Below are 23390 nucleotides of genomic sequence, written 5' to 3' on the forward strand. Positions count from 1 at the left end.
AAAATAAAAAGATAATTGTCCCCTGGCCATGGGAGGAATCTCCCATGGCCAGGGGTCAATATTTCTCTTTTACTGTCCCTTACTGCCAGGGTTTGCCTGGTGTTGATGGACAGTAATAAAAAAGTGGTATATATCTACACATCCTAATTGGACATATGGCCAATTCTGCGACAGGCCTTACTCCATCAGCGAGGTTTGACGTAGTCACCATCACAGCCAAACATATGGTCCGCCTACTTCTAAATTGGGCAGGCGGAATACTATGTTGACGGAGAGGGAACTCTGTCGGCTTTGGGACTGAGTTCCCTCTTTGCCAACATATAAATCAGGCCCAAAGGCACTAATCCAGAAAAGAAATACAATAAATTCATTTAGTCTTGGAGAACTCTAAAATTGACTATAATGTGAAAGAAAGGGGAGCTTTTCTTTACCTCCCGCACTGGTAGAACCAGGGATGCTTTCGCCAGGTAAGAAACTCATGAGGCCACCATTGCCGTTCCCATTAGGAGTAGATGGTACAGATGCAAGCAGGCCTGAAAGTATAATGGAAATACTATTAAAAGAAATGCATATATAATTTACACTGCCACAAATATAAGCTACAGCAAAGGAAGTCAACTTGTTTTCGGTGAAAACTGTTGATTATCATGGAATGTTCGAACCCCAGGAATTCCACAATTCTTTATTTTCAGCAACAATGACAGCTATGCCACCTTCCCAAAAATCTACCATTTTTTTCAAAAAATGTTAATGTCAAATGGATCAAAGATTCCTAATGAGGCTGCATCGTGAGCAGAACATAGCTTTACAGAAGTGAAAAAAGTCAAATTGTATTATCTAAGCAGTAAGGGTCTCATTACAATGTTTCCCACTAATCACAATTCAGGTTCTAATGGGAGGTCCTGCCTGAAACGTAAAAATAACAAGTGCAGCAATACCATACCCTGTATGATTTTCGTCAGACATAAACAATACACATTCTGAGCATGTGTGTTTCAGAAGACCGAGTAAACATATGGTATTGATGCATTATCTCAAAGATGCAGAAAAAAGATTTTTGAGGTCATAAAGGATTTGATAAATAGTGCGCTCAGCAGTATCAATATTTACTGAGTGATCAAATACCTTTTGGGATTGCACAGGACCTATAATGAGCCCCTGAAAAGATAAACTATCTGCCCTGAAGGTTATTAAGTGTCTGGTGACTGGCTAAAGAGAACTGTCTGCTGCAGACAACAAACACCCAACATATTTCAATGTAATTCAAATATGGTGAAAATAATGATTCAGTCATATAATGCTTCACTGCATTTTGTAGACAGCTACAGGTTTAAATGACAGCTTCTCAGGAATCCCAAAACATTTTACATCTCTTTACATGGTCTGAAGCTTGAATTTTAACGTGGCTCCTAATGAGAGACTTACACAAGCCATATGTATAGCAGTACTGTTTAATGTTCTAAAGAGGCACTTTAAGGTGCCTTTGCTGAGTTGGGGCACATTGTTGGTTACAAAAATGTGCACAGGTAAGATTATTTTTATGTTAAGTGCCACATGGTATTTGTATAGAAACTATTTTATTACTATGGTATAACACAGAGCCTAGTGTTAGTAGGCTGGTGCTCCTATGCTTCTATGAAGGTCAAAACCAGCAACTTGTGTGTAATAATATTTTGAATGGAATCTGCTGAATGTGTATAGAATGCTTCCTTAAGTATATTTGTTTACTAGTATTGGGATATTCTGTATTGCATTACCTGCAACTGCATAACATGCTGCATCAGTTGCATCACTTTGACAAATAATCTGCCTTTCCAGGCCGCATGACTTTGCACCAGGTGGTCCTCCATAGCCACATAACTCCAGTAGCCTAGGACATTTTGTAGTGAAGCATATCACAAATGAGCCACATCTTTTGTAGACTTCTGAAAGCTAAAGGCCTGATGTTGCTTCGTTGATTGATCTACTTACTTAAATATTGTTTCTAATTATGCTCTCTGTTCCTTTGGTATTCAGAAGCTTAACAGGAATTGGAAAGGTTGTCAACTAAAAATGTCAGGCTTGAATTGGATGACCTGTGCAGAGCAATTCACAATTTGTGCTTTCCATTTTTATGTTCGATTACATGTTCAGGGAGGGATAGCAAGTGACAGGAAGAGATGAGGGAAGGCTTGTTGGGTATACTATTCACCCTGAAATTAGTGCAATCATCTCCTTTGCAACAAATGGTAACACCATTGTGCAGACCAGAAACTTTCAAATGGGTAGTACTGTACCTAAGGTGTCTAGAGAGAAATGTATAAATTGCAGAGAATTAAAAAAAAAACAGCTGGACAATTCCTAAATTAGAACTAAAATTAAAGGGTAAATCAAGATTTTAAATCTCTCCATTGACCTTCCAAGGCACAGAGAATCAAACTGAAGACTCTGTGACTCATGTTGAAAGCGTATCAGGACTTGGGTTGTGAGCGCGAGTACCCCTGGGAACTGATCCTCACATTAGTACACACCCAGCCTCTTGGATCCATTAGGTCTGTAGATCTACAGCATAGAACAGTTCAAATCAAAACACACAATCAAGTCCATTAAGATACACAGGAGTATATTTTGGAATTTGTTAGCCACCCAGCTGCAAGCCTCAACTAGCCTGGCCTCATTCAATAAGGTCTTTAACATTTCATTCTTCAGGGAAGCCTCTCCCAAATGACTTGTTCGTATCCTTAGCAATCCCTCTCTTCACCCTGAACATATTTATGGGCTCGGCCCGCATAAAACAATTGATCTGACACCCACATCTCCTTCGCCTGATCTTGAAGATGCCATGCTGCATTAAAAACAACAGATGGCCGTTTCCGTATTAGAAAGTGTCCTGAAAGCGTTGGGTGGAGTCGATGTTAAAGTACTCCTATAAATTTGGAATATTCACTAACTTTAGCCCTTCACAATGCGGTGCTGGCTCAGTGCCTTTAGTATTGCAGGATTTGTCAGAGACCAATCCTCCAATGCAACACTATAGTGCATCTTGAACAGTTTATTCTTGAGAGTAGGTTTTAATCTATACCACTCTATGAAATCTATCAAAGAGCAAGGAGAGATTATAATAAATGTGAAGAAGGTAAGCAGGTTGGAAATTACTTCTCCTACTTTGATCAACTTTAAATTTCTATACTCCAAAGTGAGCAAGTGGTGAACCATGTCAGAGAAGAGAACAAAATAATTGGTCTGCAGGCAAACAGATTTTCAAGACAGTTTTCCCAACATAAACTACAATTATAAGTTCCAACTCCAATGAACAGAGAAAAAGCATAATGATCAGCACATAGCAAATATGAAGACCACATCAAGTAGGACATTCTTCAGTAGTGCTGCACTGTTTATATTGTTCTCTACTCATAATGATGCAGTCCACTACAATATTTTGTTAACATCTCAATAAGGACGGTCTGGCCAAACATATGACATATTTTCTTCCTCGTCATACCTAGCCCTCTGTAGCGTGACAGCTGCTGGTAGATTTGCTTCATTCTTTCAATATTCAGGCGGCTGGCTTCTGCATGGTTCACCATTGGTTTAGGGTAATTTACTCCAATAACACATTTTGCAGCCTTCTGAACACTTTCAGGTGCATTCCATGGATCGTAAATGTATTTTGCAGGAAATCCTCTGAGAACAGGCAAATAACGTCTAAATGGAAAAATAACATTCAATTCACATCTAGAAGTATTTTCATCTAATCATCATAACTTCACATACAAAGAAAAAATATACCGGATTTCTAATGGACAAGTAGCACAATTAATAACTTGCTTTTTTACAGTAAAAGACTCCTATTGCCTGGAACAACATCGCAGTCAACATCCCTTCTGACCTTCCAGCAGTTCAGAAAGGAAATTAAACCCACCTCTTCCCTGAACTCTACACCTCTGAAGGATAGGACTCTCCACTAATGAATATCCCGCCCCACTGTAACCAATCCCACGTGATATCCCTAGAAGCCCCCTATAAATACAGCTCTGTTGTTCTCTGGATAGTTTTGTTTTCAAATTTATTTATTTATTTATTGAAGTTTTGTATAGCGCTAGCTGGACCCGAGGGTATCAGAGCGCTTCACAGCAAATACAGATATGCAGTAAATGAGAATAAGCAAGACAGGAATCAAGAACAACAAGCAGGAAATAGAGTCAGTACGACAGTCATAGGGACTTTGACCGTCAGGCGTGGGGTCCTCCTTAGGCACCAGAGTGTTCAAGGAAGAGGGCTTTGAGTAGCGATTTGAATTGCGGGAAGGAGACGGTCATTCTGATGTGGGGGGGGGATGGCGTTCCAGATCCTGGGGGCATTCCCCGCAAAGGATTTATTTGAGGTTTTGCATTTCTGTGATTTCAGAGGGATGAGTAGTAGTGTGTTGGAGCTTCTGAGGTTCCTGGATTGACCCGCCCTTTTGAGTTTGGAGGCCAGGTATTCCGGTTTGCCTGTATGCAGGGCTTTATGTGTGAGGCAAGCTGTGCGGAAGTTGGCTCGTTGGTCAATCGGGAGCCATTTCAGTTCTTTGAGTGCTGGAGAGATGTGGTCAAATTTCTTAGTTCCTGTGACCATTCTTGCTGCTGCGTTGAGGATGGAGGTGAGAGGTCCTAGGTGTGCCTTGGCAGTTCCAGTCAGCACTGCGATGCCTTAGTCAATTCTGGAGAGCACAAGTGCCTGCGTGGCCTGTTTCAGGTCTTTGGGGGGGAGGAAGGGTTTGATTTTGTATAGGAGTTTCAGGTTCAGGAACGCGCTTTTGGCGGTTTTAGAGATGTGTTTGTTCATGTCCAGTTTGGGATCGAGAGTGATTCCTAGGGATTTAGCGTAATCTGTTGGCGTTAGAGAGACATTGAGGGCATTTAAGGCTTTGAGCCATTCCACTATTTGTGGGTTTTCATCTTTGTTCGAAATTAGGAGAACTTCTTTTTTTTTCTTCATTCAGTTTGAGGTGATTGGCTGCGAGCCACTGTTGGACCTCCACGAGTGTCGCATTAAGTCTGTGAATGTCTGCGATCGAAGTGGTTTTCAAATAGAGTTGTGTGTCGTCCGCGTAAAGGTGGAAGGGGATGTTGGAGTTCCTTAGAAGTGAGGTGAGGTGTTCCATGTAGATGTTGAAGAGTTGTGACGAGAGTACTGACCCTTGAGGGACTCCTCTACTGATGGGGAGGGGGTCAGATTCGAAGTTGTTGATCTTTATTTTTTGAGTGCGGTTGTTCAGAAAAGAGGAGAACCATTTTAAGACTGTCTTTTCGATGCCCGCTCTCTCTCGGAGGGCGTTGAGTAGGAGGGTATGATCCACTGTGTCGAACGCAGCCGAGAGGTCAAGGAGGATGAGAAGGCTACATTGGTTGGAGTTGAGTGACATGTGCAGATCATCTAGGACATTTAGGATTGCGGTTTCAGTACTGCAGCCTTTCCAATAGATTCACAATTTCACAGCACAAGAAATACAAATTGTAACTGGGGTATTATGCTACTACCTTGAGTTCAACTACCACAAGGTACAAATATATCTATGAAAATACACTGACTACTACTGAATCCCCATGATAGGTTTCATAGATATTTTACCACAATATCAATCCAACTAGCCCTGCCCTGCAACTACATAATTTTATGTTTCAAGTAGAATTTTAGACCTACTGCTCCAATGTGTATTCCTCAAAAACCTATTGTATCAATTACCTGATATAGTCTCCATTAGGGTCAGTCCGTCGACCAAAACCCACAGGACAGTAGCAATGAAAAAACTGCTGAAAGAAGGCGCTGCAGGAAAGCCACATCCAACTTCCAGCATTTACACTCCAATCTGCATCAAGGAGCAACTCTTCAAAAACCTTTGAGAAACAGAACAAAATCAGTTAACAGCTTGTATCGACATTTACAAAAAACATAACCAGGTTATGACAAATTTATATTGCTGATAAAGGTGATCTAAGGCATACCTATAGTTCAGGGAATAGTTTTTAACAGTCAAATACCATATTTTATTTAGTTAAAAGATTCAGTGAAACAGAGGAATGGATTACTTGCTGCATAGCAGTAGTTCTCCCATGGATCAGCACAGTCTATGAAACATACATTTGCTCTGCACTGGTCTCCAGAGTACAAAAGCAGAAACGTCTATAGGGATCCTCACCAGACTATACAAAGAAAATGTAAGCATAGCCATAAATCAATGGTCTAACTTTCTCTGCTGGACATCAGGATACAGTTCAAGGACTGTGCCTATGTCTTTTAGTAACACTCCCTTGAATCGCAAAACTTGGGATATTCCCCGTATTGACAGAATTGCTCTCCGTAGATGCCTAAAAGCTTCTATGCTTACTTATGTTACATATATATGCTCAAAAGAACAACAGGGTGCAATTTTAAGTAAGCGTTCTGATGTGATGAGAAGACCCATCAATTTCCCCTGACTTCTTTTAGGAGTTACTTTCCTTCTAACTACTAGATTCCCTGTCTCTTTGCTTGTGTCAGAGGCCCCTGAAGTCACCAACAGGACCCTGGAGACTCAGAATTCTATAAATGCCTCAACATAAAATAAGCAATGTAAATGCTCCTGCTGTCAAACATAATCTTAAGGCATCAAAACAAGGTGGGTGAAATGAATCTCAGCTACTGGCAATCAGTCAGGGTGGCATCCCAATCTGTGTCACCTCTGTTTGGACCCAGTCATATGCAAATCAGCCTTGACCCTCTCTAATGGGAACAGTCCAGCCTGAACTGCCAAGCCCGATCCCCACTGAATCGGAACACAAGCTGCTCAGGAACAGTTTTACCCTGATTGGGGCTCACGAGTCTCGTGTAGCTTGATTGCAGTGGCAAAGTGAGCAACAGACCCACGTCTGGGCACACCCTAACCACTCAGGGCATTACATCAATCACAAAAAAGGGGTTGGGAGAAATGCAGCTGGTGGAGTATATTCTTGCTTCCAGTTGGAAGGGATACCAAGCTTTGTGTACCATTCTCTGAGTAGTCAAAGGTAGGGATGTGAAACGTCTCACTGGACAAGTGGGGACTCACGTACAGTGTTGCTAAGAATTGAGGGGAATTCAATATTAGCATAAATATGGTCAATCACATGCAAATTAGATATTCCGCATAAACACATATTGTAAATGAAATATCAAATGTTGGCTGAGTAGGTAGACCGTCGTCATAAAATATGTTGCACTCAAATATGAAAACTAAATATACACACTTTCATTCTAGACTTTCAACCAAATAAGCAAAACACATTACCAAGAACATGCTCTAATGGACAGAGCACTCAGACTGCATAGTGAGAATGAGCAGCACAAAACCAGAAATATTTAGGCATGACCATGTGCATGCTGCTGTCAGATGCTTTCTGCTCTTCCGAAGATTGGAGCGTACCAGTGATTACTTTACCACAAACAACTGATTTGACAGAATATAACTGCTAAACACAGGGAAGGCATTTCAGAAGAAACTTACAGGCAATCAATTGAATTAATTTTGACAGTATTTTCTTTGCAAATGTAAGAATAACATGCGTAAGAGGAATTCAGAGCTTGATGTACCTTCATTCCTTCCTCCCAGCTAATCCACAAGTCACCCCTTGTTAGGAAACAAGCAACCGCATGACGCGCCAAGTGATGGATCCAGCCTTCTTGGCGCAGCTGAGTCATTATAGCATCAATCCAAGGAAAACCTGTCCTTCCTTCCGCCCACTTGGCCAGCGCCTCAGGATTTCTGTCCCAAGGGATTTGAACGCAGATCGGGTTCCCCTCCATTTTATCAAATCGGGGGTTATTTGTCGCTGCGGTGTAGAAAAACTCTCGCCACAAAAGCTGGCCATAGAGGGAAAGTGGTGGCAAGCTATTCTTTTTTACCTTTAAAATATAGAATAACAGCATTACAAGAAGCGTTATCAACTGAAGTTTAAAAAAAAAGGCTTTACAACACAGTGTGTTATTTATATTTTACCTTTTTGTACAAATCTGTTAGTTTGAAGTAGAAAAGACGGCATGATAAGCACCCAAATCTTAGGTAGGGGCTCAGTCCTGTAGGACTTGCAAGAAGTGAATTTGCATTCATTCGAGGTCTTTCAAAGTTTGCCACCCATGCCTATAAATACAAGAAAAAAGGTATTCAAATATTGATCAATCCAGGCTGGTGTCCAGAGCAAGGGTGTCCAATGTAGGTTTAAAAGGGTCGGGTTAGTGCCAGATGTTCATAATATCTACATTAAACAAAAGAATTATATACAGTGAACCTACAGTGAACTCATTTACATAGTCTGCGGACATTCTGAAACATGGCATGGATCAAACGTTGGACCCTGCTGGCCGAAACTGTTCATGTCAACAATACGTCTGCGTTCCAGTTGTTTCAGGAAATGTTTACATTTGAAGAGTGCAATTCATTGGAAGATTACCAAACACATCCATCCAAAGCAAGTCAAAATGCCTGAAGTATTGCCCATTACACGCACCCTTTGCACAGTGATAGACATCACCATGACTAATAAACATCAACATTTCGGATCTATGAAAAACAGCACAAACATGTCAAAAAGCCTTGCTAAGTTAGACCCCAGGGTGTTTAAGTTTACTGTTGTAGACTATATCTATATCTTAAATGCATACCTAAGTAACACAAAGCAATAGTAGGTAACATGACGAAAAGAAAAAAATGGTCATTAAAGTGAACACCTGCCTAAAAGACACTACATTTTAACTTATATATTTGTATTTGAATTTGTAAAGCGTATGATTACTTGTAAAGTTGTCTTGGCGCTAGAGGTAACACAGTAGAATTCAGGTAACAAACATACTGAGTGAATTTAAGAAGAGGAAAGAAAGATATTTAAGGCTTCTGTAAATGGAATGATCTGATTAAAAGAAGAAAGTTTTGGCAACAAGTACAGAACATGTGTGCTCTCCCAAATAGATGTGGTGGTGCATGACCAGTCTGGCAGAGGAGGACAAGAGAAGACGGGTTGGAGATGAATGGGAACACTAGAGTAGAAAATAGAGGACCAGTTTTATGATAAGTCCATCGGGCCAAGCACTAAAACGTCACAATCATTCTGTTTTAGACTAATAACCAGTGCAATGACTGAAGGTAGGGAGTAGTGTGGGTATGAAAGGGAACACTGAAAATCAGAGTACCATGACCATTTTAAATGCATTGAAGACATGAGGATCAAGTAGAAAGGAGAACCCAAGTAGAGAGCATTACAGTAATCAAGGCATTTAAAGATGAATGCGTGTACAACCTGTCATCATGACGCAACAAGAAGGAAAGGTAGAAGTCTTTTGAGTAGCCTCATCTGAGGAAAAGCCTTATCTGAATAAAGAGACTTTATTGACTGAGAAGTGAGGATGTTTGTTTTTACCATTGATCAAGATGACCTCAGTTTTATCAGTAATTGCTTTTCAAAAAGTATTATTCATGCATTACAAAACAGTATTTGTTCGCTGGCTAGTAGGGATTATCAAGCTTTATCAACATTTGTGCACCGTCTGCAAAGCCCCTCACACTTTAGCCAAAGTAGGAAATTAGTTGAGAGCAAGGGTGAGAAAGAGTACAGATCAAGTGGAGAAGTTGTTGCATAACTTTTGTGAGTGCTCAGAGAAGTTGGAGGAGGACTCTGAATTAGAGATGGAGTGAACAATTTTAAACAGCTCCTAGCTGCAGGTACTTGAAATGTAGATTTTTGGTAGCACGATAAGAGGCACGAGTGTTGCCAACAGTTTAGGTGAGTTTGGCGAGCTTAAGTTGTTGATTCCACCAAGATACGAAGGGCCTGAGATGGTGGTTGCAAGAGGATTTGACTGGATTAATGCTTTTAATCATGCGATCAGCATCTAGTAAGGAGTTAAAGCTGGAGTCTGTTGATAAAGAAGCAGAAAATACCTTCAGTTTAGACACTGCGTTTGGTTGTGGAATGGGTGATGTTGGTGGTGTTTTTCTTAACTGTTTCCAAGAGGATAAAGCAGAATAGAATAACTAAATGGTTAGATGAAGACAGGGGAACTGCAATGGAACAGGACATATGGGTGGCTGAAAATAAGATCTAAGAGGTGGCACGCTTGGAATGTGGGGCCATTAACTTCTTTACTAAGGAGAAATATTTAACAGAGCTGCCTCTTCTCAACTAGCAGTTCTGCGAAAGTATTACAATCTCCGGGCAGTGTGATTTGCTGATGATAATGTTGAAAGTAGAAAGTAGGCTCACATATTTTCTGTGAGGCTGGGAAGCATAGAATATTTTTTTTTAAACTTTTCTTTCCAAAACGCTACTTTCCTGTAGTTAAAGATTTGAAAATTGTTATTTTATGAGAATCTCTTACTTTGTCATATAGCCACTGTTGGAGATAAATCGTGAAAGTGCTTGGGGATATTCATAAAAACGTCAATGTTAAGACCCCAGGGCTCTTAGACTTAATCACATTTAGATTTTTTTTTATGATACAGCTTTGGGTGTTCAGTATTGCCAAATATATAAAATAATTTAACACACAAAGTAATTTGTGGATAAATGAAAAATGAAACGGTGCATTAATGATGTTATTATTGTAACTGTTACTGATGTATGGTTCAATAAATCAGAATATCGATTGACGTGGGGACTATTGAGTTTCTTTTACTTTTCAGTTAATAGAATTAATCTGTGTGACATGTGTTAGTCAATGAGACTAATCCACATTCTGGCTAGAGCATTCTACAACTATCAAATTTCTGAATAAAACATGAAGTAATAACCAGATACTTTCTTTGACAGAGCATTACCTTTCTTTCCAAATGCCTTTCGAGGCGTGTAAGAGCTTCTGTTTCTCCTCCTGGCCAAACTGCAGATGATAAACCTTCTGTATCGAAGCCTAAATGAAGATTATATTTTAAAAAAGCAACATTATTTGTAGGTGTCAATTTTCTATTAAATAACTTTAATATTGTACATCAACAGAGGCAACATAGAAATAGTCTATCAGCTACTAAGAGATATTCATAAGGATCAACACACATCACCTCACTGAGGGTAACCTTTTCTTCCATAATATGGAAGGGTATATGACAACCCAAACAATTACTGAGAGTAAAAGGTTAAGGGTTTGCAACAGGAATTACTGTGTTTTTATGCATTTTAAAACTTAATATTATATTCTCATTTAAAATAGTTAAAATGGACACCGAACTCAAATAGGCTTTTCCATTCATAGGTGTGATAAACATAGAAAAACCAAAACCATTTGTGTAAATGGTTTTAGAAGGAAAGACATTTACATTTTTCAGTTTGCATTTGATTGGTCACCATCTTTTTTCAAGTGATGAACTATCTCACACCAAAAAGTGTGCTGTTACACGATAAACTTGATTTGAACATACAGACATATTACATGCAGACCCAGAGGTTTCATCAGCAGCAAATGCAGGTAGGATCTCTCTTCCATCTCAAATAACAAAAGATTATAGTTCTTATTAATTGAATTTATGTGAACATTTCTAACATTGAAATATCTAGACTCATCAGGTAAACATCTCTGAAACAGTTTCAAAACTTCTACAAAAAAAGATATGCAATGCTAAGTGCAACAAGTCATTATTTGTTATAAACGGGTGAAGCGACTACTTAGCTTCATCTCCTTAAAACTGAAAGATTTTCCCAGCATGGTTCTGCAAAAGTGGGTAATGTAACCCAGAGGAGAAAAGCCAAACAACATATCTTAGCAAAGGAATTCCCGCCTCCCTCCCAGAATTTGCAAACTCCCTCTTCCTGTCGCCGGAACCCTGAGAGCCGCAGGAGGGAGGACCTCAGACACCCCCACCCCAGACCTCTGCCCCCTCACACCGAAATCAGAGTGCCGGAAACTCGACCAAAGGAAAAAAAAAGATTAAAAGATAATGTTGCACTCCTATACATCTCCAAATCAGAGCCGCAGTACCTCTACAACAAATGTGGAATAAACAGGTAGATACTGTTGTTCACCTATTACCTTATAAGTAAAACAGGTTGGAATAGAAAACAATTAACCAAATTCCCCACAGAACAGTGAACAAGAGACAACATTCCACTCTTGCTAAGTTAAACTACCGCTTTTTGGACTGGTTGGAGTGAGTTTGAGTTAGTTGATGTTCAAATTATCCTTTGCCTGGATAGGCCCTGGACTAAGCATGCCAAACAACATACTTCTACACAGTTTGCTTCCAGAGATTTACAACTGGTAACATGCTAGGAATCTTTTATATGACACAATGCTTCACAGTCCAATATCACCTCTAAAGCACATGACCTACACATGTATTATACCTAGCTCTTCCAATGATGGTACACCATATTTGTCATCGTGGTCATCTGATACTGGAGTCGTACACTTTTCCATCACTTCAGGTCCAATGGTTTCCACAGGCATCTCCAGTGGTTCCATTCTACTTATTAAAGTTTGAAATCTTTTATAAGTCATAGGTGGCTGTCCTCCATTTAATTCTATTATCCTATGAAAATAATTAATAGATGCATCAATATAGTGAAAATACAAGGATAGAGTTAATTAAGGCTTACATTTATTCGTAACAATAATGTAATTATGTGCAAGTGAAGAAGCCTCTGAATGCTTAGCAGCAGAAAAATATTCCTGTTAACAAACAAAATGCCATTAGCTTAATAAACTCACCTAAACTCACCTGGACAAGGCAGATATTAGTTGACATGATTTTTAATATTTACTGTTTAACACATGAAAACATTTTATGTAGGTATTAAATCAAAGTGTTTAATGTATTTGATAGCAAACTAGAAAGCACCAGTCAGCATGATGCGCATTTACCTGTAGGTTGTAGCTTAAATTGACAACTGCAACCCAACCGTAAGAAAGTGATTGTGATCTTTGAGCAAGCACATTTAACCCACTTGAACTACACAGGTCCACATTTTCATCATCTCCGCTTGTATGTACAGAATAGGATAAAATGTGTGAAAACTCACACTATTGCTTTCTACATAAATATTTAGAAAAAAATATTTGTGAAAACCTTAGGTATTTGTCTAGTTTTACTGTCTAGTGAGGTCCATTAATGTTCTGAGTTTTTAAGGAACAGACACTAGCTACTAGAACATTTGATAAATTCTCCGTTTGTTTTGATTTGAGAAAATGTTAGTTGTTGAAGACTGTTAATCTAAACTGGATGGAATAATTCACTATACAAACATAGCCGATTGATGAGCTGCAGCTAAGTTAAAGAAACATGTTCATTCGTTCCGTGAAGGGTATTTAGTGGAAAGAAACATACTTATTTTTTTGATAATGAACTCTACATAAAATGTGAAGCTTTCAACGTGATTTGAAGGTTAAAAAATAGTTTGATGCTGCACCATTAATAGCTAGGCCTTTGTTCTGTATCTTGGTCCAAACAGAAGTAGATGTATTCCTTACTATGGGTATGATCCCCTTGATATCCCTTAAACAAAGTGCACTTTTGGGGATTTCGATGTCTTTAAAGAGCAGGTGTTATAATACAGTGACTATGTGCATGTGAACGCAGAAAGGGCAGTCCATTGCTCCTTGTGGGTTTCCATCTCTGCATATGAGTTGGGTTGAGAGGATTCACAGATTTAATCCTAGATTATGAGACAGGACATTCGTAAATCCTTTTCAATGTGTTGTACTGGAATGATTCAAGGGGCAAGGAGCAAAAAAGCAAAAAAGCTATTGTAGATGCTATGCAAAGGGCTGAGAAGCGACCTGGTTGTTAATGGACCTGGTCTATAGTACTGATCTATTGATATTTTCTGTTGAAGTATTCTACTTCCAAAGCCTCCCAGAAATGCCTTGTAGCACCACATAGGGAAGATAATTAACAAACACATGCATTGTTATTGTCCTCTTGCACACTTGAATATATATATGATTCCATTTATTTACAATCATGCACTTACTTGTCCAGGTCATACAATGTATGGGATATTCGTACAATGACTTCTACCCTGGCTTCACTTGCGAGCTTTTTAATCGCGGCATCTCGCTCCTTCCCAAATGGCTCAGAATCATATTCAATGGAAAGTTTTGATATTTTCCACTCCTGGAAAAAAGATCAGTAAAAAATTAACTGTGGCATTGTAAATAGAGTAAAACAATTCAGAGCAAAATACATAGTGTTACAGTATAAATAAACTTTAAGCAGAAATGGTCATTTTTTGAGACAGCAAGAACGTACAGAGGTTCCATTAAAAATTATTTGCATTCTTATTAACCATAACATTAATGCCACACTAGAAGGAACTGTTGTTAAAGAAGCAACATATCTTGAAGGTCATATCTGTAGTAAAGCAGATTTTGGTGATTAAAAAGAATTAAGAAATTATTAAAAGAATGTTGGGAATTTATGAGAAACTGGCACGATTATCTGTTAGTCTCGTTGTACACTGCAATCTAAACAGAATGAAGATTCAGCCCAATTTTTTTATATTTGTTTTGCTCTATATCATTATATCTGCCAGATACATATTTAGGAAAATTAGAATCTGGTATAAGAAGCTTCACTTGGGGTCACAAGGAAAGTCAAATTGTAATACAATTTTTGTAATGATGTTTAGGGAAATAAGCAACAGTTGCTTTCTTAAGGACTTTTATCCAAACTACTTCAAGAGAGCAACATTCAATGGACTAAGATCCACCTATGTGAAATGGCAGCCATGGAAAATCACTTTCAAAATGACCCTAATAACTCAATATATAACTTTTAGGAAGTGAATCTTATCATTTCCAAATCCTTTAATATGACTGCCATTCCAGACATGGATATATAATCAAGGGATTTTGAAATGCTTCTAGTAATTGCAAGATGAGTTTAAACTACCCAGACAAGCTTTTTCACATACTCACAAAAACGATCCAATTTGACTTTTAAAGGACCTGAGATATTAGTTTGAAAGGAGAGTCCATTCATTGAAATCTTTAAAAAGAGATTGTGAACTAGAGAAAGTTTTGGAAGGAACAGGAAACATAGAGTAGAAGTCACCATCTGAATTTCTTTGACCACCTCCTTCGAGTGATAGTAGAAATACAGATGGTGGATTGTCTTCTGTATGCACCGGTTCCACTCAATAAGGGAGGATTAGCACCTATCACAAGAGGAACAGAAACAGTGAGGACAGCTCCAGATGGTAAACCAAAAAATTACCATTTACTATTTGGATTCTCAACTTCTATCCCTGCAGTCCATGCCTTCAGTTTGGACAATTATCCTGTGTGGTCACAGTAAACTCTACTCATGGATTTAAGGAGGGAAACAGACGTCGGCAAGAGTTTTTTTGTTACAATGTGTTTAAATCCTGGAGCGTTCAAGTGCTGATACATTGTGTATAATGAAATACAAGTGAACAAAAAAACGTGTGCCTGGCGCTTAAAATAATGAGTAAATCCACTCGTACGAGTAAAGTTACTCATCTTGGGAATTCAGATTTGCCAGGCTATGCCTGAAGACCTGTGACAATTTTTTAGGCATAAATCTAGGCAATGTTTGTGAATCTGAAGTTGCAACTGCTCAAAGACATTCCCACAAGTACAACTGTGGATAGTGCAACTCTGCACATGGAGAATTGCCATCATGGAAAATATTCTTTCACTGGATAATACTCTTCCTGTGAATTGGACCCTGTGTGTGCGTGGGGATCTATTTATATCTCACAGGATGTTGGTCACAAGTGCGTTTGAACAGTCTTGCTTGGATGTTGCAAATGCTGCCTACTGGGCTTCCCAAGTAAGACTGCTACTAAATTGCAATGTAGCCAGAATGCTGCTGACAACATTGTTGAAGAAATCTGATCCCAGCACAACAATTGGATCCATTTCAAACCTAAATTTATGTTACTCAGATCTATTACATTAAAAAATGGTTTGCTCTGCGATGAGTTGTTTCAAATATTCTCTCATTAAAACACTTATTTTAGCAAAGAAACCTCTGCTACAATATGAAGTGAAGCAGTGCTGGACTGGGTTATTGCCCACGTAGGCACCTCCAGTTGTACCCCTCTTGAAAGCACATGGGACCAAAATAAAATGGTCCACACACTGGCCTTTTCAGGATGATCCATATGTCAGAGGCAAGAGTGCCCAATAGGACAGTCCAACTCTGAAGTGAAGACATGAAGTGGCCAAGCCATTAATGTTCAGTGTGCCTTACTCTGGAATTACATCATGGAAATCATCTGGATTGAGCCAGTGAATGTATGGCTTAGTCTGGAAATGAAAATTTGCTATTATTAGTATTGAGGTTCAGGATTGCATGGAGTACTCTATCAACGAGAGCTGATTTCTCAGTAGCATCAAGATTCCCATATTGGTTGGAAGCTACTGCTTTGGTAAATACTGAATATTAATAATAATAATATTAATAAAATAGAGTTTTTTGCAGAAGCCAATCCTTTCTCATCATGAGGTTTATAATGTTGTTCTTTAGACAGAGCATTAAGTTAAAAACTCCTCTTCATGAATGGATTAATTTTTTCCAAAGGACTGATAATGTCTAGATGGTTTGATAAGTCAAGGATGGGTTCACGTCACTAATAGTTTTAAGATTGGAGCTGAAATGGATTACCTTTATGACTACTTGTACTGTGGCAGCAGACAGCGAGGGTGCAGAGAGTCGATGAAGAACAAAACAAGACGCTAACACGTCATTGGGTTTGATGTGGTGGCCATCCCGGTGATGAGAAAACCTCCTGGAACTTGTGAAAGTGCAAGAAGCACTATTTGTTTCAGCACATAACTTCTGCTCAATCAAATCCTGTACTCCTTACTCCTAATACGTTGGCAGAGCCAAAGCCCATCTCTATTGTTGATCACATAATGGTATATCGACAGCTGCACCGTCAAGCCAGACCATAAAACGCAGTCTTAGTACTTCTAACAGATTGAATGCCTATGGGGTATATTTCCAGTAATTGATGGAATTTAAGTCACTTGAATTGTTACTGTATTTTCCAAAAGGCTACATTTTTATGGTTTGAGGTATCTAGGTTATATGCAATGTTGCAGTCAAGAGTTGTCTTAGGGCTTACATTAGAGTTTGATTGACAGGGTACCCCAAAGCAAAGATGATGTAATACCCTGTCCACCGAACTCTTGGGCTGTCCACCTAATTTAGAGTCAGGCAGACCGGAAGGGTTAAACAGATAGAGTTACATTTATACTGTGGCTGTAAACCTTCGTTTAGGGCTCTAAAGGAGTACAGGCTGCCAGAAGTAAGTCGCCTGACCACCCACTCTATTTAGAGTGTGTGGTCGGATTACATTTTTTCTTGACTATTCATCGCTGCCAGGACTATCCTGGTAGTGAGAGACAGTAAAAATAAAAAACGACCCTCCACCAAACCATGTACGAAAACTCCCATGGTGTTGGGGCACTTAACTTTTACAAAAATATCAGTTATCAGTTTTGTGGAAGCACTCATCACCAATGACGGATGCACACCAAACTTTTAAATACATTTGTATGAAAGCCTGTGATATCATAGAGCTCACTGCAGTGCTGGTGGTGAATTCTAAAATTGATAGGTGGAGTAAAGGCAGGGTGGCAGATGTAAAGTCCTCCACCGACTTCCTTTTATTCTGACTGCTGAACTCTAAATCAGGCCCTTACTCTGTTAACGTGAAGGACGCAGACGAACTGGGATAAACTAGGAAAAGCAGATTTTCCCAACTTTTTTGTTTGACTCCTTCTTAAACAGGGCCGGACTGGCCGTAGCAGGCACCGGGTAATCCCCGATGCGCCACACAGATGGGGTGCTGGTATGGGCCCTGTAACAAAATCGGCTGAAAACTGGCCCCGGCAAAGAGCTCGGCGGCACCTCCAACCCCCCGGGGGAAGGGGGGCTGAGGGGGGGGGGGTCCGAGAACTTTTCCAGGGCCGGTTTTGGTTCCCAGTCCGGCCCTGTTCTTGAGTGCACAATTTGGAAATGGTAAAAAAAAATACTTTATGGTGGTAAGAAAATATAGATCAAAGACAGCGATACAGGGAACATACTCAAAGACTAGTCTCACAGGGCTGAGCTTCTGTCTGGTGAATCACGGAGAGAATAATCCTTGTGTAAAGCATGTGATTCAGTTCATGTGGCTGTCATATACATTTCCTTTTCGGGGACATGCCCACAGAAAGTAACACACTGTGTCTTAGCTCTGGGGGGACGTGCATAAACTCCACTTTCCATGTGTGCAAGCTCCATGACAGATTATTTACATGTGCTTGCAGAGTTTTCAGTCTTCTTTATACCGCTTGTGGTTTATGAATGTGAAGGAGAAGGAAAGAGTATGCTCCAAAAGATGGAAACGCGCCCACTCATCCAATTAAAAACATTAAAAAATAAAACAAGAATTAAAATTGAAAAGAGCAAATAAATTAAGCATTCAAAATGATGAAGTTCCAGTTACTCTCCCACATCGGATCATACGTTAAATTCAACTAATTTGGATTATACTGAGCAACTGTTGCATTTTATAGCACGTGTCACTCAGAAGTACTGCTATATAGTTTGACAGATGTACGGATGTAGACAAAATGCTTAAATCAACCTGTATGTCAACCTACTTTAAAGAGGCGTGGAAACACATCTGCTGGCTGGCCGCGAATCACAAACAAGCGAGAATTCAGTTTCCTCAAATTGGCATCCAGATCTTCAAGGCATTGCAACAGAAACCTAATAACAAGAAATGTAATCATTTAGAAGACATCACTAAATAATGGTAGAACTTTATTCTCACTGCCGAGAGAAAACTGAAACAGTATAATCAGATCTAATAAACATGTTTTACTGGTATACCAAAAAAGGAAATTAATGAAACACTGAGTACCTGCAATGATATCTTGACATTATCATCAGACAATGTATATTAATAAGGAAAAGGACGATATGGAATATTGTTGTGGTTGCATTTTGCAGTCTCATTACTGACAGCTCTATAAGTCCTTGCTCAAGATTTGATGGCTCCTTGTCACTTTCAGTTCCCTGCTTTTTATTGGTGGCTCTCCTCTCTATTTTGTGTTTGTCCTTCCCCTGGACTATAGCTTTTTTAACCTTGGTTTTGATTGACTGGGTTGTAGGCTTCCACCACAGATGCTATTTAAGAAAAAAATCATTACATCTTTAGGATTCTATGGGAGTGTATGTCTTGATCTTCAGAGCAAAGTTACTTTTTTGACTTTGCCGCCCCTGATTCACCCCATCTCTCACCTCCCGCTCAATGTTTGCCAGGAGCGGGATAGTAGCCTTACTGATTGCCTGTTGGATCTCTTTACCTATTCTCTCTCTGCCCACCCTCCCTCTCAATGCACTTCCATAGAATGCCAGGCTAAGGATGGCGGCCTTGGTGAAGCCCTGGATAATGTCCCATGACAATGTCCAGTGCCACCCATCTCCATGGTGGCAGTCGCTATTGGATTTTCCAATGCCAGAGAGTTGTAAACACTGCCAGTAGTAAGAAGGCCACCAGGAGCAACTGGCCATGTTAACAGAGTAAATAACAATGAAAAATTTGTTTGTATACTTCCAAAAAGTCCGACTCTTTGCTTGACACTGTTAAGTGGTGACTAAGCATTGATGCTGTCACAAACAATGGGTCACACAATGCAATGGCCATCTTTCAAGTATATATAGCAAAGTCTTAATTGCTTACTATACTTTCAACGTAGCCAGTTGGGCGTTTGCATAGTTGATTGCATGGCTTGCTCAACATAGGCAAAGCAAGACCGACTGGCTTTGCCAATCCTTGTTTCGTTTTTCTAATCTAAACATAACCTTCCACAAAATATTGTCATACACTTTTTTGGAAAGTATCAAGTAAACTGTTCAATGGGGAGAAAGTTAGAGAAAGGAAAGTAGGTCCCAATATTTACTAATCCGTTTTAATTCTTGACACCAAATTTGTCAGGCACACATAACCACTGAGTTTGCTTAAATATTTAGCAGCAAGGGGAGGGAAAATTGCATAGCTCTCTGAGTTCTTTTAGGTCGTGCACTTCTGATATTGGATCTGAATCTGGAATTGACCGGCTGTGAAAAGCTAATAATTTTTGCTCAATCCACCATTGTCCAAAGTGCGCACACATGCATTAAGTTTGCAGACCTTTTCGAGGAAAGATTTTTCTTGTGGCCATTGAAGGGTACGCTGGAAGAGCCATATAATGCAAGGAGTGCATTGATGATCCTCAGAAGGATGGAAAACACTTTTTTGCCTGAAGAAAAGACACATCAACATTCAGCCATAGAGTCTGCTAGCTCAATTCAGCTCCATGGGCAGTATGCATGCTTTTCAGCCTTAATGTCCATCGTCATTGGAACACTAATCCTAAATGTAATCCTGACCACCACCACGATACTGACCTCTATTGTAACCGAAACTTCGAATCTGTGTGTAATGTTATGTTATGTTATGTTATGTTATACAAATTTCTATAGCGCTCAGCTGCCCCAGCAAAGGGGTGTCCCGGCGCTTCTAGCAACACAAAAACAACAGACAATGAAGAAGCTCAGCAAGACAGCATCCAGTAAACTCAATTTAGGGGAAAAAGATGGGTCTTAATTGCCTTCCTAAAGGCCATCAGATCTTCTAGCTCTCGTATATGTGGAGGTAGAGAATTCCACAATTTTGCTGCCGCTGCATCGCACATATGAGGTTCATGTCCTATTCTCAGTAACAGTTGGTGCTGGTATTGTGCGTAGCTATTAAACAACACATATTTGGATTATATACAACACTGACATTGTGTAATGAATGAACACAACTTTTGAAATACTAAATACTTCTCCCTACATTTTGATAATGGAAAGTTAGATGCAGGTTGTTCTAAGCGGTAACCGAAGTTGCATTTTCAGTTTAAAAACACTATCACAAAACAAACTATGCCCAGGCAGAACAACTTCCATGGTATTGGTTACATTACATGGTCAAAAACCACCTAATGTGCCCAAGGTTCATTGGGACATGACCACAAGTGTCAGGTATCTGCTTGGCTTGGGAACAGGCTGTGCTTGCACATACAGGAGCCAAGGTACTGGGCCTAGTGCATGGTCCAACATATTCCCACGTATTGGGATTAAGGGTAATGTGCACTGAACAAGGATGATGGGCACCTGACGTGTCCAGTACCTGCTGCTCTTGGAATCTGCTGCCAACAGGAAATGACCTTAAAGTCTGGGGTGAAGCAGAAAACACATCTGTGCTCCTTTCAGGTCGAGAATCAGCCAGAGATTAGCTCTCACGACGGCCATATCACAAACGGGATATGGCAAGTCTTAGAGATGATGCAGAATGATCACACCAGTGCCTCTGGAATGCTCCCTGCAGGAGTTCGGCCTTCATGCTCATGTAAATGTGAACAGGAGTAATCCGATCTGTTCTGGCTTGCAAGACACTTGTGCCAATAGACAGCTCATTTCCTTCACACACTCAAAAAAGGCTTTGGTCGTCTGGGCTGCATTAGTTATCCTCTTGGTTAGGTACCTGCTCACTTCCAAACTCCAGGCAGTAGAGGTTCCTTTTGTTCCAAGAAAGGTCACAACAGTAGGGTTTCCTAATGAACTTAGGCCTGGTCCTGAACTGAACAAGATACAGTGTTACCACAGCCCTATCCCAGGTAAACATTTCTATAGGAGGGTGAACAGATGAAGGTAAACAACAATCTTGAATGAGGGCAATGTTCATCTTACCTTAGGGCACTGTTGTAAATCTAGGACCAACCAAAACCACAGTTATTTTACACATGTTAATCCTCCTCCAATCTGGAAAAAGATCATGTCCTTAGTTTTGCTCTGAGTTGGTAGATCCTTGCAAAATATGAGGAAGGAGCTGACAAAAAACAATCAACGGAATGTAGATTGCACACTTTGCTTGACAAAGGCCTCTGATTGCGAGATGGTCTGCCAGAAGAGATCCGGAAGGAGGAGAGCACAGGTACAGTTGCTGCGTAAATGAGAGCCTGGCACAAAGTATATTCTATCACTTACATAGGCATACGTGCGGTCTATTGAGCAGAGCTCCAGAGCAACAGCATAAAGATTATTATATTCACAAAGAAGGACAAAGGCAGCAAGAAGAGTAGAACAATTTTTTGCACTCATGCGCTATATCCTCCACAGGACACCATCAATTCCACGGGCATCAGGGAAAGAAAGTACAGGAGACTGCAGGGATTTCATGGGGGAGCTGGTAGGTCTTCAATATACCAGGTTTATAGGTAAAAAGCTGCGTGCCTCTGAAGCTGTTTCGATTATGATCAATGAAAAAGCACTCACCAACCTCAACTAAGCACAGGGATGCACTCTTTGTGCCCTAGCTGAACGGCTGGACCTTGTGGGCTGCAAATAAATGGTATCAAGAATACATAAACGCCACTGGACTTAAATATTGATGAGGAGGTTATTTAGGGATTGGCCAACTGTACCGTGTTCCACCAGGGCAGCCGAGGCACACCACGGTGGGTCCTCTGAAGTCACTTTACTTTTTTTGAATGGCCATGATTCATTTCGCAGCTTAGCAAACACTTGTTTTTCAAAAGCAAACTCCCAAAGTGGAGAAAAAGAAAAAAAGTAGTGCCAGTCACATCCTGGGAGCTCTCTCCAAGGGTGTGGGGGTCATTTAAAAAAAATGTTTGGGATTGCCAAGCCCAAACAGTAAACAAAACAGTAAACAAAAGTATGTCAAAACATTCAGGCTAAATAGGGTAGATGGTCTGCGGCACTCAGATTGATGACCCAATGTCCATGATCTAAAGTTTCCTCCGGCAGAGCCAGCGTGGGCTCCACCATCAGAAACATAGCAGTTTGTCTGTCTCTAAATAGAGTGGAGGAAATTAAAGCTTTTGAGTTTGGGTTAGAGTTCAGAGTATTTCACCTTAATTGTCTCACAGCCTCTAAATAGCCCTCAGACAGGGCCGGACTGGCTACCGGGCAGTTGTATGTGCTGCCGAGCTGGGGGCTAATTTCTCTGTGGTGTGGGCTTATTTCGTTGATGGGGACCTGCGTGCGCTTTGAAATAAAAAAAGGAAACAAATATAAATTGCCCAACCTCAATTATTTGGGATTTATTTCAAAGAAAACAAGTAAAAGCTTTTACTGAGCTTTAGTTGTCATGCAATAGGAATTTATTTGTAAATAATAATGAATTGATGTTTTGTTAACATGTTGTATTCTGTGTTGTCATTTGTTATATTGATTGTTTTTCTTTTTTTCTTGAATTTTGTACAAGTTATGCGGTAAATATGATGATTGTTAGAGTGTGTCTTCTCTGTCTTGAAAAGAGATCCCAGTAAAAACAAAGAATATAAAAAATGGGTATAAATAAAATTACCTACTCAGGTGTCATTGACTTACACTTGTTTTCTTTGAAATAAATCCGAAATAATTG

General features: G+C 39.8%; 1 protein-coding gene across 3 annotated transcripts in view; it reads right to left on the minus strand.

Annotated features, from left to right (window-relative positions):
* The window catches only part of CRY1 (cryptochrome circadian regulator 1), a 121007-nt gene that overhangs the window by 58091 nt on the left and 39526 nt on the right, over positions 1-23390 (minus strand). For all 3 annotated transcript variants that reach the window (XM_078673940.1, XM_078673941.1, XM_078673939.1), the window contains exons 2-10: positions 18577-18685; positions 13929-14071; positions 12303-12487; positions 10787-10875; positions 7976-8116; positions 7570-7881; positions 5707-5858; positions 3482-3684; positions 432-533 (exon numbers count right to left, since the gene is read on the minus strand). In XM_078673940.1, the coding sequence (XP_078530066.1) occupies positions 432-533; positions 3482-3684; positions 5707-5858; positions 7570-7881; positions 7976-8116; positions 10787-10875; positions 12303-12487; positions 13929-14071; positions 18577-18685 (1436 nt within the window). The remainder of the gene's footprint in view (positions 1-431; positions 534-3481; positions 3685-5706; positions 5859-7569; positions 7882-7975; positions 8117-10786; positions 10876-12302; positions 12488-13928; positions 14072-18576; positions 18686-23390) is intronic.

The sequence above is a fragment of the Lissotriton helveticus genome, chromosome 1_1 (genome assembly GCF_964261635.1).
Source record: "Lissotriton helveticus chromosome 1_1, aLisHel1.1, whole genome shotgun sequence".
In the NCBI taxonomy this organism is placed as follows: Eukaryota; Metazoa; Chordata; class Amphibia; order Caudata; family Salamandridae; genus Lissotriton; species Lissotriton helveticus.